The sequence below is a fragment of the Leiobunum rupestre genome, chromosome 2 (assembly GCF_980474605.1).
Source record: "Leiobunum rupestre chromosome 2, qqLeiRupe1.1.hap1, whole genome shotgun sequence".
In the NCBI taxonomy this organism is placed as follows: domain Eukaryota; kingdom Metazoa; phylum Arthropoda; class Arachnida; order Opiliones; family Sclerosomatidae; genus Leiobunum; species Leiobunum rupestre.
The window spans coordinates 64,418,830-64,437,581 of record NC_143385.1 but is presented as its reverse complement, the minus strand read 5'-3'; the positions used below and the strand labels follow the sequence as shown (position 1 = coordinate 64,437,581).

General features: G+C 32.7%; 1 protein-coding gene across 1 annotated transcript in view; it reads right to left on the bottom strand.

Annotated features, from left to right (window-relative positions):
* The window catches only part of LOC149958747 (uncharacterized), a 179,932-nt gene extending 161,936 nt beyond the window's left edge, over positions 1-17,996 (bottom strand). Inside the window, exon 1 of the mRNA XM_090166121.1 lies at positions 16,664-17,996. Coding sequence (XP_090022247.1) covers positions 16,664-17,497 — 834 coding nt within the window. The 5' untranslated portion in view covers positions 17,498-17,996. The remainder of the gene's footprint in view (positions 1-16,663) is intronic.
* Between the last annotated feature and the right edge of the window lie 756 nt (positions 17,997-18,752).

Genomic DNA, 18,752 nt, shown 5'->3' with positions numbered 1-18,752 from the left:
CCAAACATCAAAATTCTTATGAAGATCATCCCGAAAATCAAAATTCTTATGAAGATCGTCCCGAAAATCAAGATTCTTGTCGATATCGTACAAAACGACCAGATTCTTAAAAAGATTTTTCCGAAAATCAAGATTCTTATGTAGATCGTCCCGAAAATCAAGATTCTTATGAAGATCGTCCCGAAAATCAAGATTCTTATGAAGATCGTACCAAACATCGCCCCGGTTAATTACGCGTCAAGTTAATATTCGCCATCTATTGACGCTTTTCAGAACCACCAAAAATACCAATTAATATTTCCACACATTTAGAACCCCGACAAAAAGGGCATTAGTAAAATAAGTGAAAGATGGTGGCCATAATAGGTTCGGACTAATAATAAAGCGACCGTGACGAAAGCTATTTTTAAAATATTATATTCAAAAATTATGCCCCACTTCGCATAAAAACTGTGGTATAAAAAACCCCACACGCCGTTGAAGAAGTATTTACCAAGTATGTCCATTAATCTAGCAGAGGCTTCATAATTTAGAGCACCACGCTTGAAGGAGAGAAAAAAAAACGTTTTCTTTATACGGGCTTCAAAGGCTTAGCCACAATGGTTTTTTTATCAAGAGAGTTTCAAACTTCGCGCGTTGTTAAGCCTAAATTTGCGTTTTTTTAATCTCGAAGAAGATTATCTAGAATATAATATCTTAATTTTTTTTCGTTCTATTTAAACTTTTCAAGATAGGCTTAGCGAAATTTTTTCAAAGTCGAGACATTATCATCCTTAAAATAAGCTCTGTTTTAAGCCTTGGCTATAAAGAAGTTGTGTTTTTTCTCGTCGATACGACTCGATAGTAATAAAGTTTTAAAAATGTACGCTAAGCAAAGATACTTTTTCTGCTTAATACTTGAATTGATATTAGGTTACTTAGCTACCTGGCTAACATGGTTCGTGTGAACGGGCTACTGGTTTTTAGCCCTCCCCCCCCCAAACTAGCAGGTCTGCCAGTTTCATTATAGGCAATGATAGGATAAAAAAGATAACGCTTTTGACAGACACTTTATGGTTTATTTTGACCAGCCTTTTTTCTAGCCAATACACATTACACACAAATATAAATTGGGATTGTTAGCTAAAAATTAATTTAAATTATGGTGTTCGCGTTTCGCTACCTCATTTCCAAAACCAGCGGCAGCCTGCGAAGGTACAAATTTCGAGTGAATAAGGAGACGAATAATATAATATTACGCTTCTGATACCACCGAAAGCCGAAAGGAAAATGTCAGGGTCATCTCGGCGGACATTCCAGCGATGACAACTTTCGAGATGACCATCGCAAACTGGACGAAAACAAGACGCTTAATTTGGGAAAGAATAATTAGTGGGCTTCGTTGAGGGAACTTATTTATTCGGAGAAGCGAGAAACATTATCATATCCCAAGACGTTCGCCGGCAGATGGCGCCTCTGGAAAGCGAGACAAAGGGAGCGCCCCTAGTGGCGGCGGTTGGCCATAAATGACGAACCGGAACAAGGTTGGTTTAACAACAACAATGCGTCCCCTCGTTAGTTCTTAAGCCTCGGCTGGCGGTACAACGGTGACGTCACCCCCATTAATTGTTGACTTAATTAAACTAAATGAATAATGAAGTTTTAAGACAAAACACGCGGCATTTTCTCCGAGAATTCCCGGATGATTTCATTAAAATTAATCGCCATGTAAATCCCATTCGTTAAAAAGTTCACGCCCCGCTTATAAAGTTATTTGCGTTTCCTGTGGTTTGTTTCAGAGGAAATTAAATGGTTTATTTCGTTTAATTAATGATTAACTTATTTACGTACTAAGGATTCGGCGTTAATTAATTAATATGGATGGTGAATTAATTTTTAAGGATTATGGATTCAATCTTTATTATGGATCATGATTTAATTATTCAAGATTGTGGATTCTTTAATTATTATGGATCGTGAATTAATTATTAAGGTTTGTGGAATCATTAATTAATATGGATCTAGATTATTTATTAAGGTTTGTGGAATCATTAATTATTATGGATCGTGAATTAATTATTAAGGTTTGTGGAATCATTAATTAATATGGATCTAGATTAATTATTAAGGTTTGTGGAATCATTCATTATTATGGATCTAGATTAATTATTAAGGTTTGTGGAATCATTAATTAATATGGATCTAGATTAATTATTAAGGTTTGTGGATTCATTAATTATTATGGATCTAGATTAATTATTAAGGTTTGTGGATTCTTTAATTATTATGGATCTAGATTAATTATTAAGGTTTGTGGATTCTTTAATTATTATGGATCGTTAATTAATTTTTAAGAATTGTGGATTAATTCATTATTAAGGATTGAGGATAATTCAAATCAAATAATTTATTAGTATTAAAGTTAGAGATTAGTACATTAATTAATTAATTTGTTATTAATTATAAGTATCACGGATGAATTAATTCATAAGCATCGTAGATTTATTAATACGAATAGTGAACTGATTAATAAGAATGGTTAATTAATTAATAAGAATGGTAAATTTATTAAGAAAGACGGTAAATTGATTATTAAGAATGGTGAATTGATTGTTAAGAATGGTGAATTGATTATTAAGAATGGTGAATTGATTATTAAGAATGGTGAATTGATTATTAAGAATGGTGAATTGATTATTAAGAATGGTGAGTTGATTATTAAGAATTGCGAAATGATTAATGAAAATTGAGAATTGATTATTAAGAGTGGTGAATTGATTATTAATAATGGTGAATTTATTATTAAGAATTGTGATTTGATTATTAAGAATGGTGATTTGATTATTAAGAATGGTGATTTGATTATTAAGAATGGTGAATTTATTATTAAGAATGGTGAATTGTTTATTAAGAATGGTGAATTGTTTATTAAGAATGGCGAAATGATTATTGAAAATTGAGAATTTATTATTAAGAGTGGTGAATAGATTATTAAGAATGGCGAAATTATTAATGAAAATTGAGAATTGATTATTAAGAGTGGTGAATTGAATATTAAGAATTTTGATTTGATTATTAAGAATGGGGAATTGATTAAAAAGAATGGTGAATTGATTAAAAAGAATGGTGAATTGATTAAAAAGAATGGTGAATTGATTAAAAAGAATGGTGAATTGATTAAAAAGAATGGTGAATTGATTAAAAAGAATGGTGAATTGATTAAAAATTATGGTGAATTGATTAAAAAGTATGGTGAATTGATTAAAAAGAATGGTTAATTGATCAATAAGAATGGTTAATTGATTAATAAGAATGGTGAATTGATTAATAAGAATGGTGAATTGATTAATAAGAATGGTTAATTGATTATTAAGAATGGTGAATTGATTATTATGAATGGTTAATTGATTATTACGAATGGTGAATTGATTATTATGAATGGTTAATTGATTATTACGAATGGTGAATTGATTATTATGAATGGTTAATTGATTATTACGAATAGTGAATTGATTATTAAGAATGGTGAATTGATTATTGAGAATGGTGAATTGATTAATAAGAATGGTGAATTGATTAATAAGATTGGTGAATTAATTAATAATAATGGTTAATTGATTAATAATAATGGCGAATTGCTTAATGAGAATGGCGAATTGCTTAATGAAAATGGTAAATTGCTTAATAAGAATGGTGAATTTCTTAATAAGAATGGTGAATTTCTTAATAAGAATGGTGAATTGCTTAATAAGAATGGCGAATTGCTTAAATAGAATGGTGAATTTCTTAAATAGAATGGTTAATTTCTTAAATAGAATGGTGAACTTCTTAATAAGAATAGTGAATTTATTAATAATTAACGTTGTTTAAGTAAAAAATATCACGAATTAATTAATAAAGACCCTGAATTATTTCATAAAGATCCCGAATTTTTTAATAAAATCCTAAATTATTTAATAAAATCCTGAGTTAATTAAGATCGTGAATTAAGAAAATAAAAAATACCTAGCTAAGACAGGTTCCGTCTAACTATGGCCAGAAATCGCCTGCAGCGACACCAAGTTAATCCGAAGTGAACTAAAATCCGCGGTGATTCCCCTCATTTAACGCGCATTATTTCCAGAGAAACAAGTCCCCCTTTTAGATGGTTAGTCCAAGTAACGCCACCTGGTCGCGTCATAAATTGACAGGTTTCTCGGTCATTAGTTAAAAGGCGTCGCGTGCGACGAACGAAAACACAGTCTTCGAAATTGCCTCGAAATATGTCATCGATCAAATTAGGCTTAAACAGCAACGTCCTAAAGTCCCTTTAATCACCCTTCCAAAAAAAGTTAAAAGTCTTTAATGGAAGGGTAGAACACTTTAAAATACTTTTTTTTAACTTTTTAATTCTACTCTCAATTCTTTATAGCAAGTTAACTGGTCGAATATAACCTCTATAGATTTTTTTAAACGTCAAGTTAACTTGGTAACGGAATGGAAGAACCGATAACCTTCGTTATACGCTATCGGTTTACACTGTGACATATGGCGGAATTCAACGCAGCGTTTCAAAGCGAGTCTGCATTAACTCCGAAATTGATTTATATATATAAAAAAATAACCTTTAGATTAGAATTTTCGGAATTTACATTGGTTTTATATTAAGCCAAGGCTTAAGGAAAAAATAGGGTTAAACCTGGATTTGAATAATGATTATTACGGGGTTGCCGTGAATAAATTTACCCTTGCATTGTGAAGAACCGTGTTCGTTGGTAGCGTCGTTTGATGCGCGGGATGGGGTAAGGTTTGTAGCTTCGCTAGTTTACGTTAGTCCGCGTTTTCGTGATAATATTTCATACTTTGAGATAATCAGAATGAATTTACTTCCAAAACTAGGCGGTTTAGTCTTGACATAAATTATGTAAATACGAATCTTATAATGGTACTACTTGGTATTGTAGAAGTTGTCAAAAACCTGAAAATTATTTTAACTTAGAAATTAAAATTACTTTTTCTTTTATTACGAAACTGTTAATTAATTTAAAATGATCATCGATATTTTTTAAATTATATTTTGGGTTCGAAGTTGAATTTTGGGATCAAAGTTGAATTTTGGGATCAAAGTTGAATTTTGGGATCAAAGTTGAATTTTGGGATCAAAGTTGAATTTTGGGATCAAAGTTGAATTTTGGGATCAAAGTTGAATTTTGGGATCAAAGTTGAATTTTGGGATCAAAGTTGAATTTTGGGATCAAAGTTGAATTTTGGGATCAAAGTTGAATTTTGGGATCAAAGTTGAATTTTGGGATCAAAGTTGAATTTTGGGATCAAAGTTGAATTTTGGGATCAAAGTTGAATTTTGGGATCAAAGTTGAATTTTGGGATCAAAGTTGAATTTTGGGATCAAAGTTGAATTTTGGGATCAAAGTTGAATTTGGGGATCAAAGTTGAATTTGGGGATCAAAGTTGAATTTGGGGATCAAAGTTGAATTTGGGGATCAAAGTTGAATTTGGGGATCAAAGTTGAATTTGGGGATCAAAGTTGAATTTGGGGATCAAAGTTGAATTTGGGGATCAAAGTTGAATTTGGGGATCAAAGTTGAATTTGGGGATCAAAGTTGAATTTTGGGATCAAAGTTGAATTTTGGGATCAAAGTTGAATTTTGGGATAAAAGTTGAATTTTGGGATCAAAGTTGAATTTTGGGATCAAAGTTGAATTTGGCGATCAAAGTTGAATTTGGGGATCAAAGTTGAATTTGGGGATCCAATTTGAATTTTGGGATCAAAGTTGAATATTGGGATCAAAGTTGAATTTTGGGATCAAAGTTGAATTTTGGGATCAAAGTTGAATTTTGGGATCAAAGTTGAATTTTGGGATCCAATTTGAATATTGGGATAAGTTGAATTTTGGGTTTGAAGTTGAATTTTGGGATCCAAGTTGAATATTGGGATCAAAGTTGAATTTTGGGATCAAAGTTGAATTTTGGGATCAAAGTTGAATTTTGGGATCAAAGTTGAATTTTGGGATCCAATTTGAATATTGGGATAAGTTGAATTTTGGGTTTGAAGTTGAATTTTGGGATCCAAGTTGAATATTGGGATCAAAGTTGAATTTTGGGATCAAAGTTGAATTTTGGGATCAAAGTTGAATTTTGGGATCAAAGTTGAATTTTGGGATCAAAGTTGAATTTTGGGATCAAAGTTGAATTTTGGGATCAAAGTTGAATTTTGGGATCAAAGTTGAATTTTGGGATCAAAGTTGAATTTTGGGATCAAAGTTGAATTTTGGGATCAAAGTTGAATTTGGGGATCAAAGTTGAATTTGGGGATCAAAGTTGAATTTGGGGATCAAAGTTGAATTTGGGGATCAAAGTTGAATTTGGGGATCAAAGTTGAATTTGGGGATCAAAGTTGAATTTGGGGATCAAAGTTGAATTTGGGGATCAAAGTTGAATTTGGGGATCAAAGTTGAATTTTGGGATCAAAGTTGAATTTTGGGATCAAAGTTGAATTTGGGGATCAAAGTTGAATTTGGGGATCAAAGTTGAATTTGGGGATCAAAGTTGAATTTGGGGATCAAAGTTGAATTTGGGGATCAAAGTTGAATTTGGGGATCAAAGTTGAATTTGGGGATCAAAGTTGAATTTGGGGATCAAAGTTGAATTTGGGGATCAAAGTTGAATTTTGGGATCAAAGTTGAATTTTGGGATCAAAGTTGAATTTTGGGATAAAAGTTGAATTTTGGGATCAAAGTTGAATTTTGGGATCAAAGTTGAATTTGGCGATCAAAGTTGAATTTGGCGATCAAAGTTGAATTTGGGGATCAAAGTTGAATTTGGGGATCCAATTTGAATTTTGGGATCAAAGTTGAATTTTGGGTTTGAAGTTGAATTTTGGGATCCAAGTTGAATATTGGGATCAAAGTTGAATATTGGGATCAAAGTTGAATTTGGGGATCAAAGTTGAATTTGGGGATCAAAGTTGAATTTGGGGATCAAAGTTGAATTTTGGGATCAAAGTTGAATTTTGGGATCAAAGTTGAATTTTGGGATCCAATTTGAATATTGGGATAAGTTGAATTTTGGGTTTGAAGTTGAATTTTGGGATCCAAGTTGAATATTGGGATCAAAGTTGAATATTGGGATCAAAGTTGAATTTTGGGATCAAAGTTGAATTTTGGGATCAAAGTTGAATTTTGGGATCAAAGTTGAATTTGGGGATCAAAGTTGAATTTTGGGTTTGAAGTTGAATTTTGGGATCCAAGTTGAATATTAGGATCAAAGTTGAATTTTGGGATCCAAGTTGAATATTGGGATCAAAGTTGAATTTGGGGATCAAAGTTGAATTTGGGGATCAAAGTTGAATTTGGGGATCAAAATTGAATTTTGGGATCCAAGTTGAATATTGGGATCAAAGTTGAATTTGGGGATCAAAGTTGAATTTGGGGATCAAAGTTGAATTTGGGGATCAAAGTTGAATTTGGGGATCAAAATTGAATTTTGGGATCAAAGTTGAATTTTGGGTTTGAAGTTGAATTTTGGGATCCAAGTTGAATATTAGGATCAAAGTTGAATTTTGGGATCCAAGTTGAATATTGGGATCAAAGTTGAATTTGGGGATCAAAGTTGAATTTGGGGATCAAAGTTGAATTTGGGGATCAAAATTGAATTTTGGGATCAAAGTTGAATTTTGGGATCAAAGTTGAATTTTGGGATCAAAGTCGAATTTTGGGATCAAAGTCGAATTTTGGGATCAAAGTCGAATTTTGGGATCAAAGTCGAATTTTGGGATCAAAGTCGAATTTTGGGATCAAAGTCGAATTTTGGGATCAAAGTCGAATTTTGGGATCAAAGTCGAATTTTGGGATCAAAGTCGAATTTTGGGATCAAAGTCGAATTTGGGATCAAAGTCGAATTTTGGGATCAAAGTCGAATTTTGGGATCAAAGTCGAATTTTGGGATCAAAGTCGAATTTGAATTGGTAAATTTTGGATAAAAGTGGAATTTGGATCTGCTCAATTTTGGAAATAATTTTGGAATTTTCCTACGATCCTAATACACTTCTGATATTAAATATGTGTCTACGAAAATGTATGGAAAAACTAAATTTCCGATATAGGCCTAGTTATTGCGCCAAGAATTCATGTTTATTTAAGGGTGCATTAAATGCCTGGTTCAAAGTCAATAATCAGCTTTCCTTTTGTTCCCGAGCCAAAATTAAACCCGGCGTTCGTTGCGTTTCCGTAACGATTAGAAAGCGAAGGCTTGTGGAAGGCAGATCGTATACGTGACGAAATGTCAATGAAACTCTCGCTTTAGTCAACATTAAAGGTACAACCGTAATCTTCTAACTGCGATTATACCTTAATATAACAGCTCTCACAGCGTATCGTTAAATGCGAGAATAAATAAAACAAATGTTTATCAGGTAAATATGTGGGAAACAAGAGGTCGCGTTTGCCTCCAAACAACATTTAAACCTTTTAACGGTTTTTCGTCTACAAGTACTTACTTTTGTTTTACAAAATGACTCTCAGCAAGAACGTATTTAGGTGAACAGAGAAAATGGAAGGGCTGTGGTCTCTCAGTCGGGAATCACGACGCGGAGGGGGCGTGGTCTTTCAGTCAGGAATCACGACGCGGAGGGGGCGTGTTCTTTCAGTTGGGAATCACAACGCGGAGGGGGCGTGGTCTTTCAGTCAGGAATCACGACGCGGAGGGGGCGTGTTCTTTCAGTTGGGAATCACAACGCGGAGGGGGCGTGGTCTTTCAGTCGGGAATCACGACGTGGAGGGGGCGTGGTCTTTCTGAGGGAAAGTCTACGCTAGGAATGTCGAAGGGGCGTGGTTTCTCACCACGCGATCAAGATACTAGTATGCCCGCATATTATCTTTTCAAATGAATAAATTCTTGCTTAGAAGTGACAACACGTTTTGGATCTGAAAATTTGAAATATATATCTTTTGAAACGAAGTCAGTATTTATGTGTTTCTTTTCAATAATTGGTCGTAAGCGTCAGTTTCATTGTGAAAGCGATTAAATTTTCAATAAAATGAACCGTATTTAACAACCGAGAAGATACTTTCACGGGGGCAGACCCCATTAAAGTTTGTTTTTTAATTGTCTTAAACCTTACGAGATGGAGCTAACAGTCTGAAAAGCGCAAAATTTAAATTATGTTAAAACCCTAAGTAATAATATTGTTTCGTGTCGTTTTTAATGCAGATAATTTTTGTAATAAATCAAAGAATAAATAATATTAATATTTAAGCGCAGATTTTTCACTTAAGTTGAATTTATTTTATTCCCGTTAAGAAGTTTAAATAGTAGAAATGAGAGCATTAAAATCTAACCTCCAAACCCTTTTAATGTTTGTTTCCCCTTAAGCAATTTGTGAATCGGTCAATAAGCCTTAGTCTCGGACGAAAATTGGCTGGCGAAGGTGTCGTTACCCTAAGTGGCTGGTAGGTGTAAACGGTCGATACTAAACTCATATGTCAGCGAGGTTCACAGTCCCTTTAAGCAGATGTTATCTAACTTCGCCCGCGTTTGGTCACTACGTCTACCTTGCTTAATCTGTCTGTAAAAACCCATTATCAAACCTCGATCAAACACAGGACATTAAAAATAATAGGCGAGTTGAGCTACCCATAGAAAACGTGTAGGAAAAACGTCTGCAATCCTACGCGTTTAAATTTAACACGGTAAGGATTTTATAGTTCTTACTGTAGATTTTTTTCAAACAATATTAATGCTTTTGTCCCATTGGGTCGATTCTCATTCAACCGAATCCCATTCGACCGACATTTTGTTTGCTCACAAGTGAAAGCATGAAACCTAACCTAACCTATTCTAAGTTAGGAATACGAGTTAATTTATATGTTCAAATTATTTTTTATTATTATTATTTTCTCTCAGTTCGGGTATTGTTTTTTACTTCGATTTGGATACGTAAAAATATTCTATAAACGTTTTCGAATAAATGGGATTCGACCCAATGGGATTGCAAAATTAGAATTCGATCAATTGGGAAAGTATATTTTTTGATTCGATCCATTGGGAACTCGACCCAATAGGATTTTATCCAACGGGAATGTAACATATTAATTGAGTTACCATGAGTATTTTATAACGAAATATTGAAAATTTGATTCATGTAGTGATATTTGACTGAGAGCGAATTACAAACAAGTCGAGATACACGATTTTTAATGTTTATTTTATCTTCTTTTAAGTATATTTCAATTATTAGATTATTTAATATTTATTGAAGATATAAAATTAAATTCCTTTATATCTCAAGTCGACAAAATCTCGAAATCAACTTAAATAGTGAAATCGTATTTAAATTTATCCCAGAACTCTAGAAAATCGGGATATTTAATCAAAAACCTGCAAAGGACAAGGAATTTAAAACCAATCACCAAAATATCAAAATTTTTCAAATAATCCTAATTTTGTCTTGATGTCGATTATTACATAATGAAATAATTATAATAAAACGGGTTTAAAATCGAAATTATCTTTAAATAATTTTTCCCCCCAAATAATCTTAATTTTCTTCTGACGGTTGTTAAATAACGAAATAACAATTAACTAAATGGTGTTGTGAGATTTTAAATAGGTTTAAAAAGGTACATACTCTTAAAGAACATTTTCCGAAAACATCAAAATCTCAATATTTTTTCCAATAATCTTAATTGTGTCATGGTGAGTGTTAATGACCGAAATAATTATAAAAATCCGCTTTGTAATAACATTTTAATTGGGAAAAAAATTTAAAATACACATAAAATACGGTCTATAAAATATCTAAATCTTTTTTTTAAATAATTATAAATATTTTAAATCTAAATCGTCCCTAAAATATCTAAATCAAGATTTTTTAAATAATTATAAATACGTGAAATATAAGTAGGTCTATAAAATACCTAAAATCAAGATTTTTGAAATAATTATAAATGAGTTAAATCTAAAAAGGTCTATATAATATCTTAATCAAGATTTTTGAAATAATTATAAATACGTTAAATCTAAAAAGGTCTATATAATATCTTAATCAAGATTTTGGAAATAATTATAAATACGTTAAATATAAAAAGGTCTATATAATATCTTAATCAAGATTTTGGAAATAATTATAAATACGTGAAGTCTAAGTAGGTCTATAAAATATTTAAATAAAGATTTTTGAAATAATTATAAATACTTTAAATCTAAATAGGTCTATAAAATATCTAAAATCCAGATTTTTGAAATAATTATAAATACGTTAAATCTAAAAAGGTCTACATAATATCTTAATCAAGATTTTGGAAATAATTATAAATACGTTAAATCTAAAAAGGTCTATATAATATCTTAATCCAGATTTTGGAAATAATTATAAATGCGTTAAATCTAAAAAAGGTCTATAAAATATTTAAATAAAGATTTTTGAAATAATTCTAAATACTTTAAATCTAAATAGGTCTATAAAATATCTAAAATCCAGATTTTTGAAATAATTATAAATACGTTAAATCTAAATAGGTCTATAAAATATCTAAAATCCAGATTTTTGAAATAATTATAAATACGTTAAATCTAAAAAGGTCTACATAATATCTTAATCAAGATTTTGGAAATAATTATAAATACGTTAAATCTAAAAAGGTCTATATAATATCTTAATCCAGATTTTGGAAATAATTATAAATGCGTTAAATCTAAAAAAGGTCTATAAAATATTTAAATCAAGATTTTTGAAATAATTCTAAATACGTTAAATCTCAATAGGTCAGTAAAATATCTAATTCGAGATTTTGGAAATAATTATAAATACATGAAATCGAGATCTGACTAAGATATCTGAATCTACGTTAAATCTAAATAGGTCCCTAAAATAATTAAATCTAAATTTTTTTAAAATAATTATACGCGACATGGAAATCGTTCCTAAAATATCTAAATCTCAAGATTTTTTCGAAATAATAAATACGTTTAATCTAGATCGTTCTTTAAAAGATCCAAATCTCAAGACATTACCAATAATCTTAATTAAGTAAAATCTAAATCTGAATAATATTTCAATTTATTTATGATTGAGAATGGTATACGAAATGGCGAAATATCCCACCATCTAAGATAAATGTACCACACGTTCCCCGTAAGCGTTTGTACTATACGGCGCTTAATTTCTTTAATCACAGGGCAGAGTGTTGAATACGGTCTTAGCTACCGTAAATCGAAATATGGAGACAAAATTTGTTTAAATTCAAAATATTTCAAAACGACGCTTTCGTGGGTAAACAATACGCTTGTCAATAACAAAGACAAGTGGAGCCCCTGGCGGAAATATTCGGTATTAGAGGTCGGCGGGGGGGGGGGCTAAAAACGGTCCAAAACGACGCAACAAACCAAGCGGTCATTCTCATTAAAATGGCATACTATCTTGGAAGCTAAAAACGTCGACGTAAATCGTCATGCAATATTCCCATTTTGGGGTTTAACGTCACCTGGTCAACCACCGCCAATCGACCCCGATATCGAACGACGTAACCCGTACCCTACCCTCGCGCCTTCGAACCTTATTACCTTGTAAAAAGCTTATGAAGGTATAAAACTTGATCTATAGATTGATCGAAATCCATATTTATGGTGTCCTCTCTCAATGTCGGTAGCTTTCGCGTGACGTCAGCGTAGGCACGCCACGCCTTCCGACCCTCGTGCACTGCCATCTTGACCACTATATCTGACGAAATTCTTTTGTTAGACAATAAAATAATGGCATTTTATTTTTCTCTCGTCAATATGAGAATTCTATTGGACTCTCGTTTATGTTTTGGACGATTGAGGTGAGAAGGTGAACTGAAGGTTTTATGAACAAATCAAATCGATATCGCTGCTTCAACACAACGGACCTTTTATTTTTTATTGAAGGGGTTCTTCATTTTATTCATTTATTGGAATTATCCAAATGTCCAATATTTTTCGATTCGACGATTTCGTTTGAGATTTTATCGTTGTAATTATGTATTCGTTGTTTTTTTTAAATAGTGATTATTAGAAACTTTGTATTTAAAACATGGCTAGCGGACTTAATCAGTTATTTTATTTTATTTAAATTTCTCAAGTTTGAATTTTTCTTAAATTTGAGAATTTTTTTAAGGTACTTGTTTGAAATTTTTATTCAATTTAACTTCTATATACATTTTTAGGTTGTTTATTTTAATTGATTTTTAAAATCAGATTAGTATTTATTTTAATTGATTTTTAAAATCAGATTAGTATTTATTTTAATTGATTTTTAAAATCAGATTAGTATTTATTTTAATTAATTTTTAAAATCAGATTGGTATTTATTTTAATTGATTTTTAAAATCAGATTAGTATTTATTTTAATTGATTTTTAAAATCAGATTAGTATTTATTTTAATTAATTTTTAAAATCAGATTGGTATTTATTTTAATTGATTTTTAAAATCAGATTAGTATTTATTTTAATTGATTTTTAAAATCAGATTAGTATTTATTTTAATTGATTTTTAAAATCAGATTAGTATTTATTTTAATTAATTTTTAAAATCAGATTAGTATTTATTTTAATTGATTTTTAAAATCAGATTAGTATTTATTTTAATTGATTTTTAAAATCAGATTAATATTTATTTTCATTGATTTTTTTATTTTATAGATGCTTTCTTGACAAATTGATTCATAATTAAAGTAAAGCGCTAATGTTAACTAAATTTTAAATTAATCTTAGTTAAATTTAATTACTAATGGGAAATTAAATTAAGGTTTATTCGAATTGACATTGCAAGATAAAATATTTTTGTGATGCATTCGTAAATTTATTGAAGTAAAGGATTTTTTATAAGAAAATATTTATTATTTAAATTTTAATTGGTCATTTAATTTTTAATAAAAATATATAATAATAATTATATTACGAAAAATAAGAAATATTTTTAATATTTTTCTTAAAGGCAATAATTTTTATTATTCACGACATAAGTAATTTTAAGTTTACTATTTAGATTTAAAATAATAAATTACATTTAATTCTTTTAAGAACTAAATACAAGGTAAAAACCGTATTATTATGTCACCCCAATTACCGCAATGATTTTTAATTTCGCAATCAAAACGTTTATTAAATTTGAATTAAATTAAATTTAAAATATTGTACGAAAACTTGTACGCCGTTCCAGCCTTTTAATTGCGAATTTTTTTAAATAATTAAATTAATTTTAAATAATTAAGCTCTACCCGTTGAAAGTCAACGCCTAGACATCCCGCCGAGCTTAACCTCGCTATTAAATGCCAAGAGATTTTAATGGCTATAATCATGGCACCCTAGCGGGAAATAAACAATGACCTCATCGAACTTACAAACAAAAATTTAATCAACCCCTCTATAAAAAAAATTATTTGTAGACTAATATTTTAAAGCCTACGTAAGCGTGGAAAATAAAATAAAAACGCAATGCTTAATGATAAATTTTCCGGGTTGTATTTACTAGGTAGATTAAAGACCCTAAATTTAGAATCCCCCGAACTGAAAAAGCCTCGATAGCAACGTCTACACCCGTGGTTTCTGGCGTTTTGGTACAGAGTCAAAAATTCCCATCATGTGCCAAAATTTAGCCCTTCTTTTTTAACGCTCTATAACCCTTACGTCCCGACGCCCCATCTAGTGACGAAAAAGAAATTGCTAATAAATGCGCACGAAAAAAAACCCAGCGTGGTTTCTAATTCTTTTAAATACTACTTGCACGTTTTGAGAGCTTTTAAAAATATGAACTTTTGTTAAACAAACTCAGAAATTTATTGAGTATTTAACATAGATTAGTATTATTTATTTTTCTATTAGAAAAAGCATGGGTGACGTCATGCGACGTGGGCGTGGTTATTTGCCCCAGTTTTTTTATATATAATATTATATTGTTGGATAATATTTATATCGAGTTATTTTGGAAAGATAAGTTTTGTTTATGGACGCCATTTTTATGCATATTTAATTTTCTATTAGAAAAACAATGGGTGACGTCATGTGACGTTGGCGTCCTAAATTTTTATTTATAAACATTATCGAACAATATATATTCCATTAAGATTTTTTGACAAACTAGTACCGCTATGGAAATTTGCCCATGACAGAAATTTTAGGGCATATTTATTTTTCTATTGGAAAAATCATAGGTGACGTCATGAGACGTGGGCGTGGCTCTACTATATGCATTTTTTTTATTATTTATAATTAGTATCCAATAATATAATATAAAATTAAATTCAAAACGAAAACGTTCTAAAAATCAAAACCAATTTCGCTCAAAGGAAATTATAAATAGTTAATTGATTGGAAGTTCATTCGCTGCAGCGAAATCAAAATATTGACTTTACGTCGAGTTAGTTTGCTGGGTTGGTTCGCTATGCTTTAAGACCCTGTTTTCAAACTTTAGATGAGGTGAAATCCGAAAATATTTCCATCCTTCCCAATTCAAAGGGGAAGCGTGACCAGTGAACGGTTAACGATCGGCAGCGTGGGAACAAATTAGATGAGGTAGAACCCGCGACGGAACCTAAAAGTACGACATTATAGACGAAACTCATTACTTTCGTCCAGTATTATATTTTCTATTTGGAATAATCGAGTCCAACTGCACCGCAAATATTTTGCCACATTGATGGTATCGTAATCAAAGATTTATCATCATATGAAGCGAATATTGGAAAATCGATAAATTATAGCCCATAACTTGAACATAACTACACACAAAAATATATTTATAAGGAAGGAACGCTAAATACTATGCTAAATTGGTTTTGTGCCATCCCCTTCTGTTTGTGAATTCAGCTTAAAAAATAAAGCATTTTACCAACCGGTGAAACGTTATGCCCAAACTGTGCATCGTACCAAATAAGCCATCGTGAGTTCCCCTGCATAGATAACTATATTTTACCAGCGAAATAAAAATTATATCAAGAATAAAGATAACCCAAACTCCATTAATACCAATAAATCTATCGCGAGTACGTCTGTAGTAGTAACGAAATGTTTATCAGCCAAGAGACAAATTGAAATTATACCAAAAATTATAAACTAACGGAAACCACCCAAGCCACATCGTACCAAATAAATCCATAGCGAGCTCCACTGCAGGAGTAAATATAATTTATATTGCCCAACCGAAATTATACCAAAAATTATTATGTTCTTAACCATTTTAGCAGCATCTCTAGCAACCCTGGTTCTTAACTTCTGCCCCCCAGACATAATTGGGAGTAGTAGGCCACACGACTTAGCAAAATTTGTCTAGACAATACTACATTGAAATGTTTGTTGGTAAATTTGCTCATTAGTTATACCATTTCACAATTTCCACCGTGGGTAAGAAAAATACACTACTCTATCAAAATCAGCTTAAAATAGGAGTGTAGTACAGTCCAAACCAAACTTTCGTTGTCATGTATCCTACTACACACAATATTATTATGGAGGCAAAAAATACAATGGAAACAACGCAAACAAATCGTGAGTTCTACTGCTAAAGTAAATAAACTTTATACCACCCAATTGAAAATTGTACCAACAACTAAAACGAACATAAGCCAAAACGCGTCGTGTAGAATAAATCCATCGCGAGTTCCACGACACTCAAAATTACAACTAATAACGCAATCCACAAACGAAATGAAAGAATAAAGAAACACTCACGTGTTGCATGGGCAAAAAGCGGTCCACCTTATGGGCCGGTATAATAAAACAATCCTGGGTAAGTTTGGAGGCATCGGGTCGGTCATCCACGGGGCTTTCAACGTCGTCCAAGTCCTCCTGGTCGTCGTAACTGGAGGAGTAGGAGGACCGTTGCACCGAACTTTGTCTTCTCGTGCTGGGCTCGGGAGCGAAATGCACCCCGATGCGGTCGCGCTCACCACCGGAACCCGACGAAGACCTGCCGTTGTCGGAATGGCCGGACAAACCGGCGAAACTCACCGACGGATTGTTGTTGCGAGGCTGCTGGTGTCGCGACGGCTCCCCGCCGTACCGATTCGAATAGACGCCGTAGCTTTGCAACTCGTGTTGAGTCGGCGATTTCAGGTCGTATTTATTCCCTCGCTTCCAGGGAACGCGTCTTCGCTGTCCGCGATCGCGCGCGGCGAAATCGGGGCTGAGTAGGTAAGGGTTTTCGCTAAAATAGTCACTGGTGTCGAACCGATTCTCGTAGTCCTCGTCCGAATTACTGAACGCCTGGTCTTGGAAGGGGTCCCCGCCGGCGCGCAGAGTACGGTTGAGCCGTTCGAAAGCGTTGCTGGTCGCTGGCATCGCCGACGATGGGACGTGTTCTTTGCTGCGGGAACGCATGGCGTGTTGCTGCTGTTGCTGCTGCAGCTGCTGCTGCCTGGCACTCGGCGTCGGCGGCAGGCAGGTATTTTCCAGCGCCGTGTGCTGCATGCCAAAGCCGGTCGGCGGAGGACCCGTCTTCTTCGGCGCGGGTCTATCCATGTGAAAATATACATGCGTGCTCAAATGCTTCGTAAAAGATCCCATGACGTCACCCCCGCGCGTCAAACGGCGTCGAAGAGATAGAGGTAAATCCCCGCTACCCAAGACGTTGTAACATAGCAGCCAGAAATGATATCCAGGAAAAGGCAGAAATCGCTAAATCAATAGTATTCAATCCATTATCTAGCCACGCGATCTTCTACGGACTGGACCACCTACTTTTTCCCTTTTATAAACAGTGGCACATGGTCGACGACTAAAAACCGTTACGAGTTCACGGTAATTTTCCAAAACTAAGGCGTCACACTGGGAGGGCAACAAGACGATTGTTACTTACAAATTTTAAGAATTTAATAACATATCGAGGACAATTTAAATGATGCAACTTTGGTTGTTTATATTTTTTTTTAAACGGGGGTTGTAACCAAAAAAGAAAAAGAAATATGAAATTTGTTGAAGGGGACACACGGAACGCGCGTACTCTGCCGCGCTCGGAGCTGGTCTGAAACACTTTGGACGCTTCCGCCAGCAACAGGCGAAGTCACGTGAAAATCCAGGGCCGTTCTTTTTAGGCCTTGTTTCCCGGCGACGCGAAACTCCAGCGCCGTTCTGACAACCTAGCGGACGATCCGGAAACTAACGGGGTATCCGAGAGAGGAGAACGTTACTGGCTTGTCCTAAATACGGAGAGACCGCGGATCGTGAACTGACAAACGGATTGACGGCGAGATAGTGCAGTCCTCACTGAGGCGACGGGGGGAAGCGCGCATTTGTAGTCGAATACCAAAAGAAGATGGGGTTAATTATCCCCAGCCAAACAATGCTTTTTTCTCCCCTCGCTGTTACTCGAATAGTTCTGTCGCTGGGTTTGCGGTAATTAAATGTGTGGGTTGGCTATTGAGAGCTTTACGCGTATTGTACTGGATATACGAATTACTTCCGAGGATATTAATTTTCTTTTATATTTATATATTTCATTTTATTTATTGTGCCATTTAGAAAACTGTTAGTATGAAATTAAGGATACTTCAATTAATTTTGGATGTTAAAAATATTTTTTATATTTATCTATTTAATTTTAATTATTGTGCCATTTAGAAAACTGTCCATAGGAAATTAAGGATACTTTAATTAATTTTGGATATTAAAAATATTTTTCTATATTTATATATTTCAATTTAATTATTGTACCATTTAGAAAACTTTTAATAAATTTAAGGGTAGTAATTTAAACCATTTAAAAATTGCCGAAACTAAATTAAATAATAGAAACACAATAACGTAATTGACGAATAATACG